Source organism: Parambassis ranga, chromosome 19, assembly GCF_900634625.1.
Source record: "Parambassis ranga chromosome 19, fParRan2.1, whole genome shotgun sequence".
NCBI lineage: Eukaryota > Metazoa > Chordata > Actinopteri > Ambassidae > Parambassis > Parambassis ranga.
In genome coordinates this window covers 23,226,450-23,238,714 of record NC_041039.1, presented here as the reverse complement: position 1 = coordinate 23,238,714, position 12,265 = coordinate 23,226,450, and the positions used below count along the sequence as shown (strand labels likewise).

Here is a 12,265-nt window from a genome sequence, read left to right as displayed (position 1 = left end):
GTCATCATGCCAAAGTTTAGTCAGAGGCTAACCGCATGGATCACCGATACACTCACTGATCATCACTAAGGTTGAGGAAACCTTCTGACTGCCCCCAGGCTGATTGATTCATTCCATTATTAGTTATTGATGCAGTCACACAGTGCGTTGCATGGAACAGGATCTGACACTGGGTACTACGTACAGTGATCACAAACGAAACCCCGTCTGCCAGCCGGGCTTCTAGCTCTGAGCTTGTGATGAAGCACGTTTGGTTCAGACTAGGGATGTCCCGATCAGGTTTTTTTTGCCTTTGAGTCCGAGTCTGAGTCATTTGATTTTGAGTATCTGCCGATACCGAGTCCCGATCTATAAAGGCACTCATTGCGATAAGCGATAATATTGTCAACTAACATAATGATAACGACATATAATGCAAGTACACCCTTTAAAGATCAATAAACTTCAATTTCTAAAGAACATTTAACACTGGAAAGGCCCCCAATTATCAACACTATTATTATTATTATTGTTATTATTAATGATATTAATATTATTATTATGAGTAGTGGTAGGCCTATTACCATGGCTTATCTGAGCATAGTCAATGGAGTTAAGTCAAACCAACCAGCACGTCATGAGCAACAGAGAGTCGAACAACACGCACTGCTGCTGGGAGTGGGCTCACCTGTGTGCACATGTGTTTGTGTGCGCACGCGTTTGCGTGTGTGTATGCGCATCAGTGAATTTTAAAAACGCCACCATGTAGACAGAAACACATAAAATAGCAGAGATGGCACCAGAGGACTGGGCAAGAGGACTAGACTGGGTGGCACTGCCGCGAGTGCCGCCAGTGAGAAGGCAGAGAACTTCACTCGTACAACACGGACTCTCTTTGATGGCACGTTGTATTCATGAGCATGTTTAGTCTTGTGGTGAATTGTGTCGAAGTGTTGAACCAGTGTTGAGCAGCTTCACAGCTCTGTGTTGCTGTAACGTCCAAGCCCTGCAGCGCTGTGACGCACCGTGGCGACGCAGACAGCGAGCTGACCGTGGTCTGCTCAGAACATCCCGTAAACGTTACACAATGAGTTCAAAAAATAAGAACTACCTGTTGGTTTGACACATTTTAAGACAGAAGCCGCGGGCCATATTAAATCTGACGGCCGGACTTCGCACACTTTATACGCTACGACGCACCGGAGTGACGCCTTTTGTCATCCAGTCTCTTCGGCAGTGAGAGAGGGAGAGAGAAAGAGAGGAAAACAAACCAGCATGCAAATGTAATTTATCGTGGCCGAAAAACTTATCGAGCCCATTTAAAGTTATCGTGCAATTAATTGATTTATTGTTTATCGCGACAGGCCTGTGTGTGTGTGCCGTGGCGGCGTTAACTTTGAGAGCCCTAATAAATATATATCCGAGTCGGGAGGTAATGTCCGATTCCGATCGAGTCTGAAATCACGTAATCGGGCCCGATTTCCGATCATGTGATCGGATCGGGACATCCCTAGTTCAGACCAAAGTGTCGTCAGCTCTGGGTGTGTTTCAGCAGTGACTGTCGGATCAGAAACATTTTTCTGGTTTAATAATAGTTTAAGTAAAAGCGCCTCTACACACATGCTAACTGCTGCTAGCTCGCTTTCAAAGATGGTTTCCTCTTCAGGCTGATCGGTTGACTGCTGCTGTTGGCAGCATCCAAGTCCACCTGACCTCCTGCTTGATCCAAGTACAGACAGAGGTGGAGCGAGGAGCAGAAAGCTCATGATGTGAGACATTTTAACATCATGGAGGTCTTTTGAACTCAGCCCTCAAGTGGACACTTGAGGAACTGCAGTTTTTGACTTTAATTCAGGTTATACATACATATGTATCTGTATATATACATATATATGATAGAGGCTGAATAGCTGAGTGGGTAAGGCCACTGACTATGGTGCAGGAAGATCAAAGGGTCAGGAGTTCCCGACTAGGGAAATATGAGTGATACAAATACTATATATAGTATAGTATTAGGCTAAAAATATGCGGACCGGAATGGATAATATTTGTGCATGAGTACTGGCAGCCTTGGTGCGATCACTGTTTTTCCTGAGTACTTATTGTTTATTTGTCTGAATACCTGCACCATTAGAAACACTCGATTCATCATTAAAGCCTGAGTCGTAATCAGTAAACACAGTCCAGAGATTTTCTCCTTTCATGCCTGTAAAAGACTTTCATTCCGAAGTAAACAGCTATATTTTCACAAAGAGGAGACAATCTGAATCTAAATGTGTGCCCTTGCTCCACAAAGATCCTGAGTGATCAGAAAGTAAAAGACAGAATTTCAGACACTAAAACTCAATTAACTTTGCGTCAGCAGGACTCGTGCTGCGTCGAGGAGTTACAAACCTTTCAAACAGAGCAGCACATGTGAGACGATTCTCCTTTAATAACTTATAATAGTTTGTTTTATTCTCTTTCTCTTGATTAACTTGTTTAAAAGTTTTGCTTGTTGGAGATTTTCGAGGCAGATAAAACTTTTTGTTCTGCAGCCTGACCAATACAAAGTGTCTGATCTCTGAGCAGCTTCATACCTGCACGAGAACAAAATATCTTCTTTTCCAGCGCTTCCAGACTCTCTGTCCCAGAGCGTACAGGTACCTGAAACACACACACAAAGATGGAGGCTCGTTTTAACCATCCTCATGTCTCTGTTAGTTATCACATGATCTTCATCCTCCACAGACTGTAAATAAAGATGGACGTAGCAACACTGGAGTCTTAATCTAATTTAACCAGGTGAGTTATATTAAACACACACAGCTGTTCTGCTTCAGGCTGTAAACATATTTACTCTGCTCTGAGCGTTATGGCCCCTGAGGGGCTGCTATGCTCAGGATCTGATCGGTCAAGGACGGCGGCAGCCATGACGGTGTCTGTATTGGACTACTCAGAATACTCAGAATAAATAATTAAGAATTAAATACATGTTTGTCATGTATATGTCTAGTTTCTGTCACACAGTTCCAGCCAAGTTGTTGAGCATTTCATTATTTGCATCGTTTTCTTTCAAGTACCAAAAAACTGCAGTTCCTACAGTGTCCACTAGAGGCCTGGATAAGCTCCCCTCAGAACCTCAGAATATGCTTACAGCCTGGTAGTTGGTACTTTCCTCCCTGTACACCAGGAAAGTGTTTAATAAAAAATAAAATTAAGACATTTTAATTATTATTTACCCCCCCCCCCCCCTCTATGTCTGTAGTTGGATTAACCAGGACTTCAGGTGGACTAAGGAGGACACTGAGCTTCTAAATGGCACCACAGACACTAAAGGATTTTTTAAGAGTCTTTGGACCACTCAGGATTTACACATTACAAACTAAGGAAGTACTGTTGCCATGGTTTCGGCATCTTTAAATGGTTTACAGTGTTGGAGTTGTGTGTAGATCATTAAATCTGATTCAGAGGGAGTTAAATGGAGCCAAACAGAGGAGGCGTTGTTTAAATAAATCAACCCTCTGTGAGCAGTGCTGGAATTTTAGCAGCTTTAAAAGGAGGTGAGACGATGAAAGGTGCTTTTCTCTTAAACGTATTGATCTGTTGTCACACATTAATAACAAACACCATTCACCGCTGTTCTCTGCGCAAATTACAACAAAACATGTGCACACATTTGTCAATGAAGCAGAAAATTATGTTTCAACTGTGACTGCAGGTTTAGACTTTGAGTATTTATTTCCTTTAAAGCCACTTTCAGGCACTTCTTGTTGAGTCTTTCAATGCGAAAAGCTGGAATCAGAAGCCTCTGCGGCTCTGATGGCTGACATCACATTATGAACACGTGAAAGTGACAGGAGTCCTGATGAGTCCTGAGCAGAGAGGGGCCGCGCCGCGCACCGCGGCTCGTTCAGGGAGTCTGCAGGAAGATGGAAGAATGACCAGCGTGGCCTCTCGATCAATGGCTGCTCCCGGGCCTCCTGAAGCGTGGGACACAGGCAAGTGCAAGTGAGGAAAATCAATCGATGGCGAGACCTCTTTCTTCAGCCCTGCTGCCCGCCCTCAAAGAAAAGGCCTCCAGTCAAGGCTGCGGCGCGTCTGGACCGAGAATCTGGGCCATTCCGCGCCACACAGGTTAACATGTGGCACCGCTCGCCAGCCACTTGTGAAGATGATTTGGCTGCCTGTCCTCCTCTTCCTCCTCCTCCTCCTCCTCCTCTTCCTCCTCCTTCTATCACTGGCAGTTTTTCAAGCGTCCTTTCAGCCGCTCAGCGTCGCAGCGCCGGCCTGGCAGCGTGGAGAGTTCACTGCAGGCATTTAACACAAAACATCCAGCGCCGCTGGTCACTTAGCTGCACGCTCACAACTTCTGTCCCATCATCATGTTCAGTAAATAAAGATCCTCCCTGTGTCACAGCAGAACGTGTTTAAATTAACTGTGATGCTGGGAATAAATAAATAAATTCTCCTCAGTGATACTTTAACTCTAAGAAGAAATCCGGTTTAATGAGGAGATCACAGATTATTTCCGTCTCTTTAATTGTTGTTATTATTGTTCGTATTTTTAAATATGTTCATGGACACTTTTATAACAATGAAGAGAACAATAAGCCTCAATTTAAAACCAGGTTTTACTGAATGAATTATTTCCTTTGCAGGAAAAAGGAAAACAAAGGATTGCAGCTTTTTTTGTTCTTCTCTTATTTTATTTTTTTTTTAAATAAAATTTCTCATTGCTGGATTTTATAAAAAAAAAATTGACATTAATCAGAACGATATGATGTAGGCTGCTGTTCCAACGGGAGAAATAAAGACCTGTTCTCCAGTGAAAGAAGCTTTTTATTGACGTGAAACGTCTGCAGCGTTTTATTCTCATCTCATCAAAGAAGGAAAACATATGTAACCTTTTTTTTTTAAAAAATAATAATAATAAAATAGAATTCTGTTTAACCATGATTTCTTTAACCTGTTTATTGATTGTATCTTTTTTTAAGACTAAAACCGGGACCATCAAACAAAAATGACGTTTGTCCTGCATCCCAGTTTGGATTTATTTGTTTGAAATAATTTTAATACATTTTAAAATATGATTTAAAAAACAAATATTATATCAGAAATTCAGGTGAAAACAAACTTCAATAATCAGACATGTCAGAAGAAGAAGAAGAAGAAGCTGGAAGTAAACGGAGGAGCGGCTGAACTCATAAGGGAGGCTAACACTGACCCCTGGTGGAGGCATTCTAAAACTGCATCTGTCAGAGTTTTCTGACTCCAACGGTATTCTGTTTATTGCTGTAACGGAGGAAGAGGGGGAGGAGGAAGTCACACAGGCTTTGTCCTTTCCTCACACGTCTTTAGATAAATGCAGACAGCGGAAGGTTGTGTTCACCTCTGAGCTCCAGGCCAGAGACTCATCAGCTGACTGTAAACATGAGCGAGATGAGCAGAGTGAAGAAGGCCCGACACGCTCAGAGACAAGCGCATAGCAACCACAACAACCACGAAACTTCAACATGACTGCAGCAGGCTGAGGGGAACAGACAGCTGTGCTTATTGACTATTAACTATTGAAGGGCTGAAAAACTAGGATCTGCTGCCACCTGCTGGCAGAAATCAGAAACTACATCATCTACAGGTGTGAAAATGTTTGTGTGTATAAAGCTCATACTGATTGTAATAAGGAGCCATAGTATTGCTTCAACCTTTTATTGAATTTATTTGTATTGATTTATAGCTTTTGTTTTAAATGCTGTTCGCATTGTGTATTGTAGATTTGATAGTTTTTCACTTATCTTTTTATTGTCTCCTCCTTTTAACTCTGAATGATCCCGGTTCCTTGATGCTATAATTACAAATGTACCTTTACTCATATCATAAACCTGCCCATCAGTTATCATCACGTCCTCAGATGCAGCAGTTTCTGCCTCCTTGATTTGACCAGCAGGTGGAGCTGTCTTCTAACGCACACAGTGTTGAAACATTGGGTCCGTTTATCAGACTCGGATCAGATCTGAGTGTGCAGCAAACACAGCGCTGCATTTACTGAACGCTGCTCTAACTTAAAGGGAAACTCTGCGGAGCTCCGAGCTCTAAATGATGCTGCTCAAACTACAAATCTTACTTCTGTAGACTTTAGAGTTTAAAGCTGGACTCAGGCTGCTTAAACAAGCAGCAGACAGACCTCAGTGTGAGGAAGAGGAGGCTCTGTGCAGAGCTGCTGGTCCCGGGCAGGAACAGCTGGAGTCTCTGTCTGCAGCGTCAAACATTTACCAGGACAGCTTTGGTCCACACATGGACAGAGGTGAGCTGGATCCAGACCCATGACCCCCAAAAGAAACAGGAAGAGACAGATGCAGCACAGACCGAGAGCCGCAGACAGAGGAAACTTAAGAAAACCCACACAGCTTGCGGCCTGTTCAGCCTCTCTCTCTCTCTCTCTCTCACACCCTGCATGTCTTTCTCTTCCGTGTCAGCAGAGACTCACCCGCTGTGCTTCATGTTGGGAGGTTTGTCCATGCGGACGGCCAGTTTGATCTTCAGCTCTGTGTCCTGGCTGTTCTTGGGCACAACCATCCGATGGAACTCAGCCTGCTTTGGTCCGTTAGTGGTCGGGTTCAGGATCACCTGAGGGGAGGCGAGGACAGCACAAAACAAACGAAACAAAACAAACAGCATAAAACACAATTAGAACTTGAACTATCAATGACATGAAAAGAAGTGATCTATAAATGTGTTTGCATGTGCAGCCACTGTGCAGAGATGACCGACTGTGCTGAGCAAACTTCATCTTTCAGAGTAATAAACTAATTAAGTTCTGAACTAATAAACTGACAGGGTTATATCTGTAAATCAAACAGACCTCCGCCTGTGTTTCCATCAGCAGACTGAAAACAGTCACTTCTCATCCTGCTCTGACAGCACTGACTCAGCATCAACAGCTGAGGGGTAAGACATGGATACAGCTAATTTAAAAATCAAAGAGTGGAAACTACATGTTCATAAACTGTAGTGTATTTGTATTTCTAGGCCTATAAATCATGAACTGATGTGTGCAGATCAGCTTTCTGGGCAGCCGGCTGCCAGGAGGAGAGCTGAAGTGATGTTCTTTCCTCCGTACTTCCTGAGCAGGAACGTGGTAATCCAAATTCCAACTCCCATGATGCACTGGTCGCTGCTCCAAAAACAGCCAATCAGAGTCATTAGAGCGAGGTTAAACCATGATACCAACTCTGCGTCTGTGGCTCTCGGTCTGTGCTGCGTCTGTCTCTCCCTGTTTCTTTTGGGGATCATGGAGTCTGGATCCAGCTCTCCTCTGTCCATGTGTGGACCAAAGCTGTCCTGTCGAATGTTTGTGGACGCTGCACCTGTTGTGTGTTTTAAGTGTGCGTCAGTGGTAGTGTGTGCTTTGACAGTGTAGGAGCGCTCACCCTGCCCAGCTCCTTGTCCTCCAAAGCCAGGACCCCGGTGCTTTCTGTGAAGAGCTTCACTTTAACCGAAGGCAGAGGGTGAGTCGTGGTGAAGTCTCCCTGAGTCCCCCACCTGAAAGACACCAGCAGCCATCTTTGTAGGCATTTTGCAGGCCCAAGATGTGTAGCAGCGACACACACACACACACGTACCTGTGCTGTCCCTCTGCGGCTGTGTGGAAAAACAAACTGAACATTTTCTGCTGCTTTGAGAACAAAGTGTTCAAAATCCAAGGTCGTTCAGGCTGTTAGCGCCGCCGCTGTTCAACACACACTGCTGATATAACCAGATATTATTTTATCATTTTACTTTGTGCCATGTGGTCAGTGTGTACATATTGCTGAAAGGCGTAGCTGCAGTCAGCTGTTAAATTAAGAGCTGCAAACGGTCCCTGAATGCATCATGTGTGACACAGTTCTGCCATAAAACCTGGTGCGTAAAGTTATCTTACAAGTTCAAAGAATTCACTAAAAATACAGCATTTAAACTAACAAGATTCTGTAAACAACAAAACATTCTGCACTCCAGAAAGCCATGATGGACTCTTGTGTGACCAGCAGTCACACGGCAAAAATTCAGAGAGTATTAGGCTGATCTGCAGCTTTCTATGCACAGAGAAGAGTAAAAACCCAGTTTGTAGTGGATGTAAAAAAAACACTTAAATATGTATAGCAGGTGGAGCTCCCAATGCACAGAAATATTCAGTCAATCTCTAACGTGTGCATGTTTTTTTATTTTCAGGCTTTACAGCAGACAGCCTGCAGCGTTTTCATCTCTAACTGCAACTACTGACACATCAGAGCCTCCAAAGTTAACTTCACCAAGAGGTCACCCTGCAAACTTTGCTCCGGCTGCTGTAATAATATCACATCAGGCCTTAGTCACAGATCCAGAGGCAACAAACAGTCCCATTAGTGTCGCCTGTTATCAAGGATCACTTATTGTTCATCTCACAGAGACTCTAATGGAGCGGACTGACGCCTTCTGCTCAGGATGATGGAGACACGGCCATTATACACACTGAGAGCCACGCTCCTGTGATTACATGCCTCTGTGTCAAAACTGTCTTTTTAAGTGTGTGTGTGTGTGTGAACACACGACGATGACCCCTTCACTTGTTGAGGGCAAGAAGCAAAGCTGAGTTCTGTATTCACTTCCCCCAGTTTCCAAGGCAACATTGTGCAGAAAGGTGTGTGCACAGCACATACACTGAGTTTTTGAGCAGTCACAGACAGAACATCTGTAAGACAAAGGACAGGCGTTGCTGCAAAAAGCTTTAAGCTCACGCACGAACAGACCTGAGATGACAGTGTGCGTTACACAGCGGTGAGGGTTCATTCTGCATCTCGTCTGGTTCACTAACTTGACACTGAGATCTGGAACCAGACGCTGATGAACACAAAGGGTTAAATCTCTGTTTTTGTTTCACACTAGGAAAATCAATCCGACTAGATTCGGGCCGTATCTGGATATATCTGGATTGATTTCAATCCACCTCTCGGAGGTGGATCTATCTGGATTGGCTTACATCTGTCTCAGGTCTGAACGCAAATGTGGCTAGGGAATCCCGCTAGTGACGTCATACTTCTGGTTCACAGGGACAGTGTCCGGGTTGCGTACAAAAGCCGTATGTAAGCAACCGTCGAACTACGACAGCTTTGCCCAGTTTATTTTCCACGGGGCTACAAAGGAATAAACTGCTTTATGAACCGGAAACAAAACAAAAAAAACACACGGCGCATGCGCACACACAGTCCTACCGTGGCCTGAACGGACTCTGTATATTACGAGGCGCCACCTAGCGGTTTGGAGGACAACAAACAAGCCAGGTTAAGCTGGATTGAGTGCGGACACGCGTGTGTGATAGCCAGATTTGAAAATAGGTCTGACTGTATCCAGATTAAAGGCGATCTGGATTCAATCCCACTCCAGCTGGACTGACTTTCTCCAGTGTGAACGGGGCCAAAACGAACACACTGGGAGCTACAGCCATTCTCTTCACCTGCTTTGTCCTGTACTGGGTCAGGCGGGTGGAGAGACCATCGCAGGCTGCCATTGTTGCACATCAGGAGCAACTGTCCTGAACATTTTTCCTCGTCTGTAAGTCAATTTTCCAAACCATTACCCGGAGTGCCTTTATTTGTAATCAACTTGTAGAATCAGCCGTCGCCGCTTCACGTGAACCACATGTGTGACATTCCCCATTAATTAAGGGTGCTGCTAATGAAAAGGTCCTCAATGATTAAAGCGCTGTTGTGCTACAACTGCAGGAGTCATCGAAGCGATTGGATGACGGTGTAATCACAGCTAATCACGCTGGCTGTGTAATTACAGTTAACTGTGTTGTCATTAAGTACATGGGTGTTTTTTTTTTACTCAAGATGAGGGATGTGAAAGTTCGCCGCAGGCTAATTACAGCGAAGGTTACAGGAGCAGCAGAGAAGCCGCCACTGACCGACAAGGTCGTCAGGTGACCCTGAGCTCATCTAATTGGCTCTGTTTGGTGATTCTGGTGTAGTGTTTCCCCTGAATTAAAAAAAAGAAGAAGAAGAAGAAAGTAGCCAGAGCAGGTGAAAGGCCAACCTCATTACTGCACCGACACCTGCTGGCCAACAGGCAGCCAACAAATGTCACAGAGAACGCCCAGTGAAGAATGACGACCTGTGGCGAGACACAGTGGGAGAGGAAAAAAACACACTTACAGGTGAGAACAGGGTGTTTAAGAGAGGACCTACTTTAGCTCACATGTCCTGACAGGGATAAGGTTCTGATGCTGGAATTATTTCCTTTGTCTGACCTTCTCATCTAAACCTCTGCTGTCATCCATCCACAACACATTTTCCCAGCAGCCCTCTGGCCTCTGGACAGGTAAAGAGAGGTAAAGTGTAGGAGTAGGAATGAAGAGAAATGGTCTTTCCTCAGTCTCTGTCCACACAGGAGGCACATTTAAACATGGCTGGATCTTAGATTCTGAGGGTTAGAATTGAATAGAAGCGGTCCAGTCTCTGTGGGGTCGAGCTGGATTTCCAGAGGGCAGTAACAACGGACGAGCATACAACCAATCAGAGAGAAAGAAGCATGTGATGTAGGCAGATGACGACGACCAGACTAGTATCAACAAAAGACATCTGAACCAGCCTGCACTACTGACTGACTGACTGCTATGAAAACATGAAAAATCCTGGGTGCTATTAACAATTCTGCAAATATTTCTGAACAAAGGAAGCAGCAAGTTATCACACAAACACGTCTAGATAAACAGTTATGATTGCTGCGATAGGGATTGCAGTGAGTGGAAGTGGCTGTGAGGGGGGAGGGAGGGAGAGGGAGTCTAGACCTGTTTCACAGAGTGACTGGGTCTGGTTAGAACACTTTTCTTCTGCTGTTGTTCATAAATTGTTCATTTGTTTGCAGAAAATCTGCGAGACGGAAAACAACAGAGTCCAGTAGGGTTAGGCGATATTGGCAAAAAAAGGAATCATGATTAATTCTGGCATTTAGTCTATAACGATTCATTTAACCAATAATTGATGAAAATTGCACTTACATGTTTTTGACTCTAAATCGCCACATTGTTCTAAAATGATACTGACAAATCCTCAGTCAAGTTAACTCCTTCATTCTAACAGGTTAAGCTGGTAAGTAGTGATTAGGCACAAACCAGCCATGTTTGAAATATGTATTGATAACAGATGCACAAACTGCTTCAAAATAATAATGAAGCAAACATTTAAAGTAACTATGTTCTTCAAAATGTTCTTATCTTAAGGTCACAGAGCAGTGCATGTCAGCATTAAAATTAAACAGGACAAATAAGTTCAGAAAAAAAGTCACATCAGTGCAAATGAACCTGTGACTGGAATATGTCCCACACTAGTGCATGTTTTCACTCATACGGTAGAACAGCAGCAGAAAAACAAACAAACTGGACAATTCCACATTTAAATGTATGTGTGTGCAAATCAACCTGTGTTACGTATCGTGGATTCTCGCCTGAGTAAAATTCTTTCCAATATCTGCTGGAGGAGACTTTGCTGTAGCCGGCACTGTGGCCTTTCTTCGTGCTCCGGCTTATGGTGACAGACGTTGAACCTCTGTCAGGAACGTGCTGCTCCGCATCATTTAACTGAACACCACTGCCTTCCGCCATTATTGTTATTGTGGGCTCACATGTGGGCGCTTGCGGGTGATGGTGAGAGTACGTCACACACAAAAATGCGTCATCATGACGAGGCACTAATGGCCGTAATCGATAAGTGGCAAATATTAATCGATTACAGTTTTTCCGATGATTAATTGCACACAATACGATTTTGCACAAGCCTCGAGTCCAGGTGTGAATTGTGTCGCAGCTGAAACACAGGAATGTGTGTGTGTGTGTGTGACGAGCACAGACTGACTGCTGTCTCTGTTAGATAACCTCGTGTTGTCTCCTCGCCGTGGCTCACTGGCTCTGGCAGGAGAATGAGAAGCGTGGCTCAGAGCGGCTGATTGCAGTTGTAGTTGTGGAAGCTGCAGGTCAGACTGTGGCCGTGTTACATAAAATGTGAAGGTTGTGTGGAAACATAGTACAACACAGAGTGCAGTTTGCATCACAAAGCTGTGGGTTCAGTTTCAAGAACTCAGGTGTTTTTATTCAGCTACAAAAGCTCAGCATGTTGTCAACAAGCTCTGAACACCACTCATGTCTCTGCAGCACGAGGACGAGCATCAAGAGCATCCACACTGTAACACAACCAAGGTAGCCTCAACACCACAGGAGGCCGAATCAATGGACACACAAACACGCACAGAGGATGCTGCTGTTGTTAATTTACTGTTGTTTTAATTTAACGGT

General features: G+C 44.2%; 1 protein-coding gene across 6 annotated transcripts in view; it reads right to left on the bottom strand.

Annotated features, from left to right (window-relative positions):
- cadps2 (Ca++-dependent secretion activator 2) overlaps positions 1 to 12,265 on the bottom strand; it is a 130,162-nt gene that overhangs the window by 62,820 nt on the left and 55,077 nt on the right. For all 6 annotated transcript variants that reach the window (XM_028430403.1, XM_028430398.1, XM_028430399.1 and 3 more), the window contains exons 7-9: positions 7,389 to 7,500; positions 6,446 to 6,585; positions 2,559 to 2,625 (exon numbers count right to left, since the gene is read on the bottom strand). In XM_028430403.1, coding sequence (XP_028286204.1) covers positions 2,559 to 2,625; positions 6,446 to 6,585; positions 7,389 to 7,500 — 319 coding nt within the window. The remainder of the gene's footprint in view (positions 1 to 2,558; positions 2,626 to 6,445; positions 6,586 to 7,388; positions 7,501 to 12,265) is intronic.